We start from the raw sequence: 15,672 nt of genomic DNA on the forward strand, positions 1-15,672 counted from the left end.
GCGTTTGGAGCAGGCGCCACCCTGCCCCCTGCACCCCCCCCCCACCTCACAGATAGGTTTGAGGCCTGGGAGGTACCCCCGGGCTCAGGTGGTTTGAGCGGGATGTGGCCACAGCTTCTGGAAGCCACAGGGGAGAGCTGGTGAAAGGTGGGGGAAAGACCAAGGCCAGGAAGTAAACACCGGGCAACGGGCCCGTGAGGTCAGTTGGTTAGAGGGAAGATCAGCAGAAGAGAAGGCCAACTGGGTGATGACCTCGCCACACCCATAGACAAGACAGCTGGCTGGTGTGCGTGTGGGCTGCGGCCTAGCAGAAGCACAGGCAGTGGGGGAATTAGGGTTAGACCGACTATATCTTCTTCACTCTCGCTTCCCCACTCAGAAACCCCCTATCGCCCACATCCCTGGCATTCCAGGCCCCCCACAGGCTGGCCCTGACCGGCGTGGCCCACCTCGTCTCCTGCTCAAACTGATCTCTTTGTCGTCCCGCAAGCTACGTGCCCCTCCGAAGCTTTGTCTTTGCCGTTCCCCCCGCCCCCGCTCGCTTTAAGTCTAGTCCTCCCAGCAAAGGTTGGACTCAAGTCACATGGCCCCAGAGTCTCCTCCGCTGTCCCCAGCCTATAGGCCTTCCATGGCAGTACTTCCTGTCTCTTCCAGTACTCTGGGGCAGAAGCCATGCTTTCTACGTCCCCGCGTCTCCCCCGTACGCATGCTCGCACATGCACATGCCTGGGAATCCTGGAGGACGATGGAGACCGACTTTGACGGAAAGAAACCTCTTGGGCTGGATGGGAGGCGAGAGTCTGGAGAGCTCGGTGCTTCTGCCTCGGGCCTCCAAGGTAGCCCCTACAGTGGGCCTCTGGCCTACGGAACAACGTCCTCCCACCCTTCACCCCCATTCCACGGCCCCTCTAGGGCTTAGGGGGAGGGAGGAGAACACAGCTGCCCCAAGGGAGCTTGGCCTGGGCCCAGGCAGGGCTTGGGAAGGAAATGAGTGGGTGACCTGAGCCTCTGCCTCTGGCTCCAGCAGAGCAGCCCTTCCTGGGCTAGGAGGCCTTCTCTGGGGCTGCACTGCGAGGGCCAGCCAGACTCAGAGAAGACGCCCCTGTGCATGTACAAGCGTCATCTCCCCTCACCCTGCAGTGAGTCTCCACAGGAATCCTGCCTTCCCCTCTTCTTCCCTGGGGCTCCCTGGAAGCGGCCTCTGGCCCAGCCTCTCCCAGCTGACGAGATCTCTCCTTAGCCAAAGGTGAAGAAGGGGCTGTCACAATCCCCAGTGGGGTTACGACAGGTGAGGGGAAATGCTCAAATAGGTAAGAGGGCAGGTAGGTGGGCAGGGAGGCTGGAACTTGGGGTGGTGTGTGGATGAGTCTGTGCATATGTGCGTCTGAGTCTGTGAGAACCAGGACAGGGAGAGGAGACGAGTGGCTCCTCTGGCCAGCCCTTGGCACCATGGTCTCCCTCTCCAAGAAGGACTTGAAGACAGCACTGGAGGTCTTTGCGGTCTTCCAGTGGGCTCTGAGTGCCTTTATCATTGGTAAGTCTACTGCTCCCTGCCAAGCATGACCAGTGGCTCACACTGGCCGTGTGTGTGTGTGTGTGTGTGTGTGTGTGTGTGTGTGTGTGTGTGTGCGTGTGTGTGTGTGTGTGTGTGTCTGTAGGGATGCCCCTACTGTAGGTGAGGGGAACAGGGCCAGTGACTCACACCATATGCATGTATGTTAGTTCCTCATGACTTTCCAAATGTCCTTCCAAGCTGGGTAGCCCAGGAAACGGCATTTCCCACTGTCTGGGACTTCTCCCTCTATCATCCACCAAGCATTGTCTTAAGCTGCAGAGATCTCCCATCTCTCTGTCTTTGCCTAGGCTGTTCCAAGTACCACCACCACTAGCACCCCACCCTTCAGCAGCCAAATGTTAGCCTAAAGAAAGAAATTTTGACTGTTATATTTTAATGTTAATAGGGAGCCACTGAAGGTTTTTGAGTAGGGGGGTAATAAGGTCAGATGAGGACCGATTATGGTGTGCCCTGTAAGGGTTAAATTTAATAGTTGGACAATAATTTTGTGAAATTATGTGGTCGCCAATATTTATTATATCTCAAGTCAGAAATCTGGTATAGCCCCGCCCATGGATTAGGCCTTCATTGGACCTTTGGGCAAGTCTTTCCCCCTCTTTGGGCCTTGGTTTCCTCTTCTGTAAAACAAGAGGCTCGACTTGAGCAATCTTTGAGAGTCCAACAAGCTCTATCACTTTGTGTTCTGAGATCCCTCCTGGTTCTTCTCTGGGTTGAATGAGCCTCATTTCCTTAGCCTTTCTTCACTTCCCAGCTTGTGTCCTCTCCCCTCTCCCAGAAGGTAGATCTCTCATCTCCCTCCCCTCCCAGTGATTCCAGGTCTCTCTCTGCTTGAGGATATGACTAGGGTTGGGTCCAATGGAGAAGGAAACATAGCTCCTACTATGTGCCCGGCATTATGCTAAAAGCTTTACACTCGTGATCTCATTTGATCCTCCCAGCAACTCTGTGGGATAGGTGATCTCATTATCCCCATTTTATAGTTGAGTAAACTGAGGTAAACGGAGGTGAAGTGACTTGTCCAAGGTCACACAACTAAAAAGAGTCTGAGGTTGGATTTGAACTCAGGTCTTTCTGACCACAGGCACAGGGGTCTCCCCCAGATCCCATATCAAGTTTTCCTAGGTCTGCTCCCTTTCCTAGTCACCATTGTTTCTGGCACTTCCCCATTCGGAACCTGTTTCTTCCCTTCTCCCTGCCTTGTTGCTACACTGCTCCATTACATAGTTTCGAATCCCAAGCAGGATGAGCTCGTGCTCTGGCCCCTTCTCCAGCTTCTCCGAGGGGCCCCTGCGGCCATTCCCACAGGGTGGGTGAGCATCCCTTCCTCTGGTGGCGGATGACTTACACACACATTTGGTTTGATTTGGCTCTCCATGAAGCTTTAGCACTCAAGACGCAGGGCCCTGGGCTGCTCAAGGAGCTTGGTTGTAAATCATCACTCAGGGGTCAGAGGCTTTGCTTTTTCAATCCTTCCCTTCTGTCTTAGTGTCTGTCAGTTCTAAGACAGAAGAGCAGTGGGGGCTAGGCAATTGGGGCGGAGTGACTTGCCCAGGGTCACCCAGCTAGGAAGTATCCGAGGTCAGATCTGAACCCAGGTCCTTCCGACTGCTGGCCTGGTGTTCTATCCACTGGGCCACTGGGTAGCTCCAGGATCACATACTTCTAAAATGCCAGAAGGGCCTTCTTAGGACGCATGGACTTAGAGCTGGGGTAGGCCCAAAGCCCCAGAATTAGGAGGGGGCCACAAAGTGAAACCCTTGCGGTGGGAGGGGTCGGTACGTAGTGGATTGGATGAGTGGACGTTCACTCACTACTCCATCAGTGGTGGGGAAAGACGTTGTGTCGGGGCCTCCTTGGACCATGGCGTGCGATCAGGTGCCAGCCACCAAGCCTCATGGGAGAGGCTCGCTATTAGCCTGGGGTTGGGTGAGGGAGAAAAGGCCTTTGTGTAGTTGATCTAGGGATGCGTGCGCACGCGTGCGTGTGCGTGTGCGTGTGCGTGTGTGTGTGTGTGCGCGCGCGTGTGACTGGCAGAAGAGCCTGGGGGTGGGAGGGAGGGGGACAGGGGAAATATGCCCCTGGATGTCAGGCATCAGGATCATCCTATGGTAGATATGGCTCAGGATTAGGTGAACTCAAAGGGCCCTTCCACGTGACTTGAGCACGTCAAGGGGTTGGCCTTGGCAAGGAGAAAGGCCATCTCATGCGAGAGAGATTTAAATGTAGTCAATGGCAGAAGGCAGATGGGGGATGAGGGGGAGGGGAGAAGAGAGTGCTCTTGGGAAATGGCCTCCTTTAGGAGAGGTTCTCAGCTAAAAGCGTGACGGGCAGTGGAGGTCATAGGATGTTTGAGGAGGGCTGGAAAGGTTTGGAAGGGCCACTGTGGGCAGGGGAATAGGGGGTTCGTTAGGGAGGTACTTACCGTGCCACAGCGAGGGCCCTGCGGAGATTATGCCACACGGAAGAGTCGCATGTTGTGGCTCATGGTCAGATCAAGGCTACGGCCATTTTCGTCTGTGCCTGAGGTAGGGAGGTGAAGGGGTTTGAGGGGGGCTCACGTGCCCGTATATTATGACCTGGCATGAAGCAGGAGTTGGGGAGGAGAGGAAAGGAAGGGAGTGTCCTGTTGGTCTCTAGATAACAGCCACAGTGCCAGGGATCTGGCGACTGGGTGGTAGATATGGAAAGAAGGTGAGGTTGCCGAGTAGGAGTGATAGGTGGCAATGGGGAGCAGAGAGCATTCCAGTTGCCCTGCCTCGACTTTTTTTGCATTGTGATAAATAGCCACAAATATTACAGAGCCAACCCCCCCCCGCCCCGTTTACGCCATGGAGGGAGCCAACCGAACAGCTTTGTTTTTGAACAAACCCCCCACCTTAATAGTCTCTGAGGTGGCCCAGAACGCAGGGGTACCTGCGACTCCCTGAGGCCAGGCTGGGGCTGGGGCTACGGTCGGGAAGGAGCTGCCTACCTGGCTCTTCTCAGTCCCCTGTCCTTTGGTCTGTGGGGTATGAAGAATTCGGCCTCCCTGCCAGGGAATTCTGGGACTCTGAGGGGAGCAAGCAGCATAAGGGCAGACCCCACGTTCTGCCTTAGGGCAGCAGGCCCCCAAGATTCTAGGGAAGAGGAAAAGTGGCTCCCGGGGCATGCGTGGCCCAGAGCACCAGGACCCACACCGTGGGAGGGACGGAATTTCTGAGGCTTCAGAGTTCAGGCTGCTTGGAAGCTCGGGAATGAGTAAAAGTCCCAGATGAACTCACATGAAGACAGACAGGCCGGTGACAACCCCCAGTCCCGGGTCTCACTCTTCCGGGCTGGCCCCAGATCATGCCAATGATGGGGCTTTTCTAGACCGGAGCACTCCGAGCTGGCAGAACCTCAGAGACCCTCTAATCCAAGCCCCTCGTTCTATCAGAGGAGGCGAGGGAACCCCTAAGAAGGGAGGGATTTACCCAAGGCCGCCATCGAAAGGATCTTCTTAAGGGCAGGACTTAACTCGGTTCTTTAAGCTCCCAGCTCTGGGCTCTTGCTAGCACACTTGGTTCCTTCTTGCTTTTACCCGAGGGGCACGGCCGCTTCACTGTGTATCGTTTATTATGGTACTGGGAAGTCCCAGAACCACTTCATTCCATTCCAGTCAATAGAGACTTCTTTAGTGCCGTCTCCCCGATAGAAAAAGAGGCAAAAGATAGTCCCTGCCCTCAGGGAACTTGCGATCAAATGGTGGAGACAACACGTAAAGCCAACTGAGAGCTAAGAGATGGGGGGGGGGTCTTGTTCGTGGAACAGCCAGGAGGCCAGCAGAGGGTGTCAGAAGCTTGGAAAGATAGGAGAGGCCCAGGTGCCGAAGGGCAGCAGGGAGAGATGCTATAGAGGCGAAATGGACAGGCCTTGGCGCCATATTGAATATGGCATGGGGTAAGAGACAGTCGGAGTCCAGGGTGAATCCTAGGTTGTAAGCCCGAGGCTGGGGCCAAGATGGTGCCCTGTGCAGTAGCACAGCAGGGAGGAGGGGAAGAGGAGTCAGGAGGCCCATTGCGTGCCAGATGGCTAGTGGCCATCCACTTTGAGGGTGTGAAAGGTTGTGGGAAATGCAAGCGTGGAGGGCAGCAGAGAGACTGGCCCAGGCTGGGGATTGGAGAAGCCTCAGCAGAAACGTGGAGCTGACTAGATGACCTCGAGTGAAATCGAAGATGGGATTTCAGAGGCCTCCCGTGTTCTCAGCACATGGGCAGAAGGGCAGGACGGGACTTCGGGTGGGGCAGTTTTCCGCACGGATGGGATAATGGACCCCGCAATGTAGCCCGATTGCCAAAGGTGAAAGAGAAGAGAGCCTTCGAGGGCCCCCCCCCAGGCAGGAGAGGGATGAGAAAACCAGGAGGGAGCAGGGGGCACAGAAGGCAGCGGAGGAAAGAGGCTCCGGGAAGGGAGAGCAGTTAGCGGAGCTCCGAGCTGCCCAAAAGGCCACGAAGATGAAGACGCAGAAAAAGCCAACAGCCCCGCGATTAGGAGATGGCCGGCGACCTTGGCAGGAGCACGTCCTTACTCGTTTGGGGAGCTCGGACTCGATGAAAGTCGAGAAGCCGGAGTGCAAGGGACTGAGGAGTAAGTGGGTGCTGCTGAGGATGCGGAGCTGGCAAATCAGAGAAAGGCAGAGAGCCCGAAGGCCTGGCAGGGCCAAGAGCATGACGGAAGTGTGCTTGTGGGCATCCAAGAAAGAGGGAAAGAAAGAGCTTTGGCCAGGACCAGGGTGCCACGGAGCCAGGTTAGCTTTGATGAAAAGAAGGGTTCGGGTCTCCTTGGAAACTGGAGCCAAGGAGGAGATGACTAAAAGCTGAGAAGGACTTGGAAGACGTGCCGGGAGGGGAGGGAGCTCAGCACTGACGGCCTCCGTGTTTCTCGGGAAAATACGAGGTGGGGCCATCCGAGGACTTGAAAAGGGTCTGCTGGGCTGCGGTTGGGAGTTCAGGAGAGAAATTTAGCGTAGTGGCCGGCAGGACTTTTGTAGAGTTGGTAGTGGTGGTAATGGATGGCTGTGCAGGGTATGAACTTGTAGTGTGCCCAGTCAAAATGTTCTCGTGACTTCCCCTCTCAGGCCCAGCCACTCTGGAATGGGAGCAGTTTCCCTGGCATGAGGGGCAGTGACCCTGGGCTGAAGCTTGATAAATGCTCATTCACTGACCGCCGGCTTAGCAGGGAATAAACCATAGAAGGATAAGGGCCCAAAGGATTTAAGGGTAAATAAAGTCAGGTAACTTGCAGCTTGTTTTGCATTCAATGCCATTTTAGTTTTAGTTCCAATTTCTCTCCCTCCCCCCATCGCAAATGTGAAGTTATGCGAAACCAGTTTCCACATTCTCCATGTCCTGCAGCTCGGGCATTTTTCTTCATGAGCCCTTTGGAACGGTGGCGGGTCGACGTGCTGGTCAGAATTCCGAAGCCTTTCCCAGTTGGGTATCTAGACAGTTTGGTCCTTACTGTATGGCTTGATCTCCTGGGCCCACTCGCTTCACTTTGCATCAGTTCATACGAGTCTTAGCAGGTGTTTCTGATGAACCCGTCGCCTTTTTAAAAAACAAATGAAAACCCTCACCTTCTACCTCCAAATCAGTCCTGGGTGTTGGCGCCAAGGCAGAGGAGTGCTAAGGGCCAGGCAATGGGGGTGAAGGGACCTTTCCAGGGTCACCCAGCTGGGAAGTGTCTGAGGCCAGACTGGAACCCAGGACCTCCATCCACTGAGCCAGCCAGCTGCCTGACCCGTTGCCTTTTTACAGCACGATAGTATTCCATTATGCTCCCATAGCAGAACTTGCTAAGCTTTCCCCAGTTTGTTGGCCTCGTCTCACTTTCCGGCTCTTTGCCACCACACAGAGCTGCTCTGAAGCTTTTTGTACACGTGGGTCCTCTTCTTCCTTCCTGGGTCTCTTTGGAGCCGAGGGTGGTACTGCTGCTGGCCCAGTGGTACGTGTGTACCGAGGACCCAGCTGTCCTCCAGAATTCTGGAAGGTTCCACCGACGGCGCTTCCTTTCACGGCCCCTTTCCTCTGGCGTCCCCGCAAGCATTTGTCATTTTCCTTTTCTGTTCCCTTGGCCAGTGCCGAGGACGTGAGGGGAGACTTCACGCTTGTTTTCCTTTGCGTTCCGTTAATCAGAAGAGATCTAGAGCATTTTTTCACAGAACTATAGGAAGGTACCTTGTGGAAATTGGTCATGGGAGGGATCTGTGGAGGCTGGGAAGGAGGCCCGGTGACCCGGGAGGAGACGGGAGGCTTCCTGCCTGCCCAGTCTCGAAGCACAGGTCTGGCTGTGTCGCTCCTCTCGGCAAGTCTCGGGGCCCTCCATTGCACCTAGGACAGAAGACCCCACGGCTCCCCGTCTGGCAGCCGGTGCCGAGGGAGGGAATCGGGCCTTACGGCTGTTCCTCGAGCTTCTTTTTGCAGGACCTGCACGCACTTGTTCTGTCCTTCTCACTCCTGCTTCTGAGGATCCGGAGGTCCCGGGCGGGGGGAGCCCTTCCTGGTCTCCTAGTCATTAGCCCTCTTGAGCATCTTCAGCCAAGAGCTTGCTCTGGGAGGGCCGAGGCTCGTTTTGTTTTCTTCTTGTCGTGGCCAGCTCCTGGCACAGAGCCTCACGCCCAGCAGAAGGCAGAGAGCCCAAGAGTAGCTTCTAGAACGGGAAAGCAGGGACTCCCACGCACCCCTAGACTCTGTCTGAGTCATTTGCTGCTGGAACTTGCCAAGCCAGACGTCTCGGCACCTTGAGGAGTCTCCCCTGGGACGTTCCAGTCTCGGTCCCTGGGCATCCCCGCCAGGCCGCCTGGGCTTAGCCCTTTCTCCTGTCACCGTTTCCCACGTCAGCGCTTGTCAGGCCCCAGAAGGGAGGGAACGAGGGGCCTCACCTCCTTCGCCCGGCCAGCCGCCCGGCCGGCCACTTAATCTCAGTCCCGGAAAGGAGAGGGCCAGAGAGCAGAGCACTGTGGTCCTGGCCTTCCCCTCAGCCCCGAAGGACGAAGGGGGAAAAGGAATCGGGAGGTGCTGGGTCCGAGCGTCTTCGAGGGTTAGCGTGTCCTCGGAGTGGGCACCTGGGTACAGGTCACTGATCTGAATCTCGAATTGCACCTCCTCACTCATTCGGGCCTCGTGTGCCGGGAGCCCACTCTGTGTTCTCGAGTCCTTTCCCAGCCCCCCCCTCAGCTCGGACACTGTGCAGCCGAAGGCCCCTGCTCTGGGATTCAGGATGAGAAGGCCTATGGGTGCAGGAATGCTTAATGAGTAGGAGTGCTCAAAGCGAGGTTGACAGGGGATGGCAGCCAGTGCAGGCAAGAGAGAGTGAGCGTGTGCGTGTGCGTGTGCGTGTGCGTGTGTCGTTGGGGGGAGTCGGCCGGGGGGTGCACAGCTGATTAACCCTTTAATGCTTTGCTGTGGTTCTCTCAGTTTTATCTGTGATCTTTTTTCACCTCTACCTGGTGGTGTTCACATCCTACTGGCTGCTGACTGTGTTCACGATTATCTGGCTGGTTTTTGACTGGAAGACCCCGCAGCGAGGTAGGGGCTGTAGGGGCTGTTGGGGAGGCAGGGAGGTGTGGGGGAGCCCTGAGCATGGATCAAGAAATAAACCTAGGCAAGAAGGGGTGCTTGGTCCCAGCTGGGCCTCCTGCCAGGAGCTTTCCTTTCTTTGGGCCAGAGGTGAGATAGTGTGTGGAGCTGGGGGAAACAGTCCCCAGGCTTGGGTTCAAGTTGCCCAGGATTGGAGGAGATTCATGGCTCCCAGCCTCCATTTGCTCATCTGCAGTGTGGGGCTAATCATAGTGACAGGGTGGTTGTGAGGAAAGTGGGATAGAGGATTGGGGGCAGGGGAAGTCGTGAGGCAGCCCACCTTCTGGCATCAGAGCTGACCACCAACATGGCTTGGAATCGGCATATGCAACAGGAAGCCCTGCCTCGGTCCCCCCAACTTTGGCCCGGCCCTCCCCAGCTTCCTGGGGCCTGAGGGAGCAGGTCTGAGGAGGTTTCGGTGTATTGGCAGGTGGTCGACGGTCACAGTGGATAAGGAGTTGGCGCCTATGGAAGCAATACCGAGACTACTTTCCACTCAAGGTGAGTAGGTCCCTCTAACCCGGCCCCACTCCACCCTGCCCCTTGGCCAGCTGTTGGTCTGCCTTCCTTCCTGACTCCGTCTCCCTCCACCCCCAGCTGGTGAAGACTCATGAACTATCCCCCAAGCACAATTACATCATCGCTTGTCACCCCCACGGGCTCCTGGCCCACAGCGCCTTTTGCCACTTTGCCACTGAGGCCTCCGGCTTCTCCAAGACCTTCCCCGGCATCACCCCGTACATGCTCACCTTGGGAGCTTTCTTTTGGGTGCCCGTCCTTAGGGAGTATGTGATGTCCAGTGGTGAGTTGCTCGGTGACCAAGCCTTCCCGTGGGTTTTCCATTTTGGGGTCTGAAGATCTGGTGATTGGCTGTGGGGAGTGGGGGTGGCAGATGTTTACATCTCTTTTAGGCTCTTGTTGCTTATACCCCTACAGGGAGTCTCCTCCCCCCCCCAAAAAAAATCCTATCTGGGGACTTGCACTCATTACTCCACCTGGGTACTTAAGAGCTCTGGCTGGGTGCACATGTGGACCCAAAGAGGCCAAGAAACAGGGACGCCTTGGTGGAGTGCCTCCGGGATCGGGCTTCGGCCTCCTTCTGGCCAAAAGAGGATCCCTCACGCGAGATAAGCGCCCGCTCGGCTTTGTCGACGTGAAAGCTCCGGCCTCGACGGTTACGGAGGCTAGAACGGTTCTGCCCACATTTGGATTAGTCATAGGCGAAGGCACAGATGGGACCCTCGGCACGAGAGTAGAAGAGAAGGCTGGGCGCTAGCACTCACCCCCCAAGTCTCCAGCCATCCAGTTAGGGCTAGTTTCAGAGGGACCCACGGCCTGCCCTGCAGTAAGATCTCAGGCGGCCCGAGGCAGACGCGTGGGCCAGGGGAGGCCTCCTCAAACGTAGGTTCTGTGGAAAGACCCTGGGAATTCTGAGGGGGTGGCTGCCTTGGCACAGGAGTGGTGCCTGGCTCTGGTCAACTGGCCCACTCGGGAGAGAGGACGTTGCCAGGCCGGATCTGCTATGCAGAAGGAAGGGCAACCAGGAGCCTGATCGAGGGCCAGGGGAGAGCGGACTCTGGCGAGAGAGCTCTGCTGGCCTTTTTCCAATAGTAGAAGGACCATCTGTCCTAGGCAAGACAGAGCAGACTTGTCCCACGAGGACAGAACCGGGAGAAGCAGTGGGGGGAAGGGCCAGGGAGGCAGATGGAAGCTTGAGGGCACGAAAAATTCCCTTCATAAGTAAGTTGGAGGCTAAAGGAAAGTCCATTGGGCCCAGCGGGGCTATTGCCTGGAGCTAAGGTGGGTTCCCTCTCCCTGGAGGTCTTCATTTGTCGAACATGTGATGGTGTAGACCCGCACTGGTGAAGTATCGGCACGTGTGCCCAGCCGGTACTGGTGGAGGGGAAGCTGCTCCGTTCCCATTCTTCCCAGCACCCCAGGACATCTGGCCAGCCACCCAAAGGGAGCGCTTCCTCCCTCCGCTGTCTGGAGTAATGGAGGGGCCTCTCACAGGCAGCTCGAAGTTGCAGTTCGGGCACACGAACTTGAAAGCCTTTGCCACTGCTGGTGTAGACTGTCTCTAGGGGCCCTTCTAGCTTTGATTCTGGGATTCTGGGACACGTACGGAGTCGGCCTCATCCTCCCGCTGCTATCTCCTTCCTCAGTGGGATCTGCTGTATTTGAGCTGGTTGGATTCTCTAAGTGAGCAGACTCTGGGAAGTGGGGAGAGAGATGCCCAGATTTAGCCCCCGGTCAGATGTACAGAAGCTAGGAAGGAGCCCTGTCAGGCCGGGGTTCCAGGGAGCCTGTAGTCAAGCATCATTCCACAGTCAAAAAGGCTGGGCTGGGCTGGGCTGGGCTGGCTTGCCTAATGTAGCCCCCTGAGCAGATGTTTCATCTTCCACATTCCAGGGTGGAAGTGGGGGCTCTCTATTGTGCTCGCTTCTGGGATAGCACCATGGAAAGGGCTCTACTGATGGCCAGACACTGTGGACCAAATGGGAGGGTGGGAGGAAGGGCAGACCGTTCATTGGGAGGGCCTCGGGCAGTGGGCCTTCTGCTCTTCCCAAGCTTCCGTCCTGGTGGGATTAGGACATTCTGGGGCTGAGCCAAATGACTTCCCAAGGAGGTCCCAGCCACCCCGAGATCCTCAGAGAGCAGAAGCCCCCCCCCCCCGGCCTCTTTACTCAGATAGGCACCATTTTAGGCGAGGCTGCTGGCCTTCCTGGTGCTCTGGTGGAGACCTTGGTTGCCTCCTCCCAATGGGGAAATAATGAGAGTTCTGGAGTTAGTGCCTGCAAGACCCTTCTGTCTGCCCCAGAGCAGGCCCCTCAGCCTTGGGGAAATCACCTTCCCATTCTACTTCTCTACTCCCGTCGGTCCCAACCTTCCGCTTAGACTAAGGCCATGTGGCGTGCAGCGGCCTCATGGGACCCAGCTAGACCGCCCTGGCCTGACTGGCCCAGCCCTGCTCTGCCCTGTGGGGCAACTGCGGTGCAGGTTCAATGGCCCTCCTGAGCTTCTCTGCCCTCTAGGAGCGTGCTCTGTGAGCCAGGCCTCCATGGATTACCTGCTGACTGGCAAAGGTCAAGGCAATGCTGTTGTGGTGGTGGTGGGTGGCCTGGCCGAATGCCGTTATGCCAGGCCGGGCTTGACCAAGCTTGTCCTGAAGAGACGTTATGGCTTTGTACGCATGGCCCTCCAGCACGGGTAGGTGGCCCGTGGCCCAAACTGGGGTGGGGGCAAGCGGGCCCTGGGCGGGGGGGGGGGTCCTCGCTCCCTCTTGGCAGCCCTGAGAAGATTAAGGAAGGGCTCTGGGAGCTCAGGGGAGGAGGCTAATTCACCGATGCCTGGTTTCAGCACGAGGCATGGGATGAGGGATGGGGCAGCAGTGAGCAGGCACGCCCACTGGACTCCAGCTCCCACCCCTTGTCCGTGGAGGAAGATGTGGAGAAGGGAGGGGGGGACCCCCAGGAGATGAGCCTAGCTTAGCTCCATGGAAGTCAGCTCCCCTCTCCTTCTCTCCATGGCAACCTTTTCATAAGAGGCCCCCTGGGACTTAGCCTTAGGCCTGAGAAGGAAGGGAAGGCCAGCCTGGGCTGCAGAGGCCTGCTTCTGTCCCCCAATCTCCACAGGGTGGCCCTGGTCCCCTCGTATAACTTTGGAGAAAATGAAGTCTACGATCAGTACATCTTCGCCCGGCGAGGCTGGGTCCACAGCTTCCAGGTGTGGTTCCAGAGGTTGGTGCACATCTACCCCTGTGCCTTCTATGGCCGCGGCTTCACCCAGAACTCCTGGGGCCTCCTGCCGTACAGTCGGCCCATCACCACCATCGGTGAGTTCCCCAACTCTGAGTCAGTCACCGAAGCAGGGGAAGCCCCGTCACGGGCAGGGCTGAGCGAGCTGGGGAGGCCTTAGGGATAGGCCCGGTGATGGACCAGCAGGCACCAGTCCCTGGCTAGCTCCTCACCAGGCTAATGCCAGGGGGATTGACCATCTCTTGAGGCAGGGACAGGGTGCCATCTGGACACACGGAGTAGCATTCGGCGTGGCGAGACAGCGGATGCCTGAAATAAGAGTGACGAGTGCTTGGGGGCCTCGGTGCTGCCAAAGTTGGGGTGGGGGAAGGCGAAGAATCCAAAGGGTCCCAAGACGAGGCCCGGCACATACTGAGAGGCAGCACAGGGTTTGGGGGCAGTTTCCTCATTGGCAAGACAAGGGGGTTAGGCTAGATGACCTCTAAGGGCTGTCCTAAGGATGCTTCCAGCCCCAGCTCCTTGGCCCCACTCGGTACCCTCCTTCTTCCCTTGTGTCCACCTAATCCTGTCCCCGGCTTGTCCGAAACCAAAAGAAACAATTGGAAGTGCTGGTCTGGCCCTCAGAGGCGTCTCTGGTGGTTCCTAGCTAAAAGAGGCAGGAGCGTGAGGGGCTTCCTGGGGCCACTGGCCAGGCTGGGGAAGGGGGAAGCCTAGGTCCGGGCCTTGCTGGCTATGGGTGCTTCTAGGGAGGGAGCGATTCTGACGCCTTCCCACTTTCATTTTCTGCCCTGGCAGTCGGGGAGCCCCTGCCAATCCCCAAGATTGAGAACCCGAGCCAGGAGACGGTGAACAAATACCACGCTCTGTACGTCAAGGCCTTGCGGAAGCTGTTCGATGAACACAAGACCCAGTATGGGATCTCGGAGACCCAGGAGCTAGAGATCATCTGAAAGCTGCCCAGCAGCCAGCTCCCTGATCCGGGAATGGCAGAACACATGCATGTAGGGGGGCTGAGGGCAGAGCCACGGGGCACCGAGACTCGGGACAGGGCAGGCAGGGACACGCCACGACAGCTCAGAACCTCTTCTTCGTGACCAGACCTCGGAGCCTCCGGCCTTGCACTGGCCCAGGGCCAGGCGAGGCAGGGGGCTAACAGGGAGCTCAGGGTCTCTCACATGGGGATGGCGAATAAAAAGACCCACCGAAATGCAGTTTCCTAAGTATTTATTAAGTGTTCAATACACGGCAGGGGCTGGGGGAGAGACAAAGGTTCTCTGCGACGCAGGTCAAGGGCTGATATTTTAGGTCAGGTGGGCAAAGTTATGGTGATTGGGGTTGTTGGTGGGATGTTTGTTGTTAGGCGGGTCCTGCCCTCGTGGAGCTTCCAGTCTGGTAGAGGAGAACATGTGGATGCAGACAACTAGCATGAATCTGGGCCCAGAAGAGGCATGCCAAGTGCCGCAAGATCAGTCGGGGGAGAGATCCCATTTTGGTGGGGCTGAGCAGGGAAGGCCTCCCAGAGGAGGCAGCATTTGAGCTGGGCCTTGAAGGACATCACCAGAAGGCGCTCTCATGGGAGGACACTGCAGGCCCGAGGAATGGTAGATGGTAGCTATAGAGGCCCCACACTGGAACACAAAGGAGACATTCCGGGGACATCAAGGAGAACGGGATTCCATTTGGCTGCAAGACAGAGCACAGCACGGGAAGGGGACCGGGGCAAGCTGGGCCTGGCGAAAGCTGTCGGAGCCAGATGGTGGAGGGTCTCAAAGGGAAGGCCTTGATGCCTTTTGGGCAGAAGAGTGACAGAGCCATTCCACTTTCCTGGCAGTGGGCTGGAGTGGGAAGTAACTGAAGGCTCAGAGATTGGTCAAGAGGCCATTGGAACAGCTCAGGGAAAGAGATGGAGGGAGAAATGCTGAGGCGCTCGCAGGTGAAAGATGGCAACGGGGTAGAAGCAAGAGTAACCTAACCAAATGAGCCTGGGCTCGTGGGCGATGCTGCTCCATGGGCTGCTTTAGGAAACAGAGTTCCGGGGGTTTGGGGGAAGAGAGGCTGCCTTGGAGCCAGGAGGCAGGCTGGGAAATTGCTTACTCGGCACACAAGCCAGCTGATGCCAACGCGGAGGCCAAGCTAGAGGGACCGAGGGAAGCCAGGCGTCAAGGAAGAGAGGGCGGCCAGCAGGCTCCGAAGCCGAGAAGAAAAGGAGAGAACGTCTCGGTAGAACGAGGCCGCACTGCACTTCATAGAATCGCAAACCACAGAGTTGGAAGGCAGCCTAGAGGCCGAGGTCACCCTGTGTGCCATCGAGAAGGCCCTCTGTAACTTGCCTTTCCCACAAGTGGCCATCCTCGCTGACCTCCTCGAAGCACCCAGTTTATTTTTGGACAACTCCCGTGGACTGGTTTTCCTGACGTCTCGCCCGTCTCTCTGTCTCGGGCTCTCTCTCCCCCTCCCTCCAACACACGTCCCTCACTGCCCTCAGTTCTGTCCTCTGGGACGAAGCTAATCCTTCAAATACTTGAACCCAGCAGTCAGGAGCCCCTTAAAGCCCAGGCCAAGGCCCCGACTTCCTCCAGGCAGTCGTCGGGCACCGAGCTCTCCAGTCCTGTCTCTGTCCCGATGCCAAAATCGAAGCTGGCATTCGGGCTACTTGCTCTTGAGTCATTTCTACTTCGGTAGCTCCGGCTCTCCTTGTCTTTGTTCGCCTTTATGAGGGTTCGATGACTGTCTAGGCGAGCCC

At 57.1% G+C, this 15,672-nt stretch overlaps 1 protein-coding gene across 1 annotated transcript; it reads left to right on the plus strand.

Moving 5' to 3' along the window:
- Nucleotides 1-1,449: 1,449 nt before the first annotated feature.
- LOC123253312 (acyl-CoA wax alcohol acyltransferase 2-like) lies at nucleotides 1,450-14,127 on the plus strand. The gene is made up of 7 exons (XM_044682497.1): nucleotides 1,450-1,534; nucleotides 9,010-9,120; nucleotides 9,602-9,672; nucleotides 9,769-9,973; nucleotides 12,207-12,381; nucleotides 12,807-13,006; nucleotides 13,725-14,127. Exons 1-7 carry the CDS (start codon nucleotides 1,450-1,452, stop codon nucleotides 13,877-13,879), a joined length of 1,002 nt encoding a protein of 333 aa, XP_044538432.1. The 3' UTR covers nucleotides 13,880-14,127.
- The last annotated feature ends 1,545 nt before the right edge of the window (nucleotides 14,128-15,672 follow it).

The sequence above is a fragment of the Gracilinanus agilis genome, chromosome X, assembly GCF_016433145.1.
Source record: "Gracilinanus agilis isolate LMUSP501 chromosome X, AgileGrace, whole genome shotgun sequence".
NCBI lineage: Eukaryota > Metazoa > Chordata > Mammalia > Didelphimorphia > Didelphidae > Gracilinanus > Gracilinanus agilis.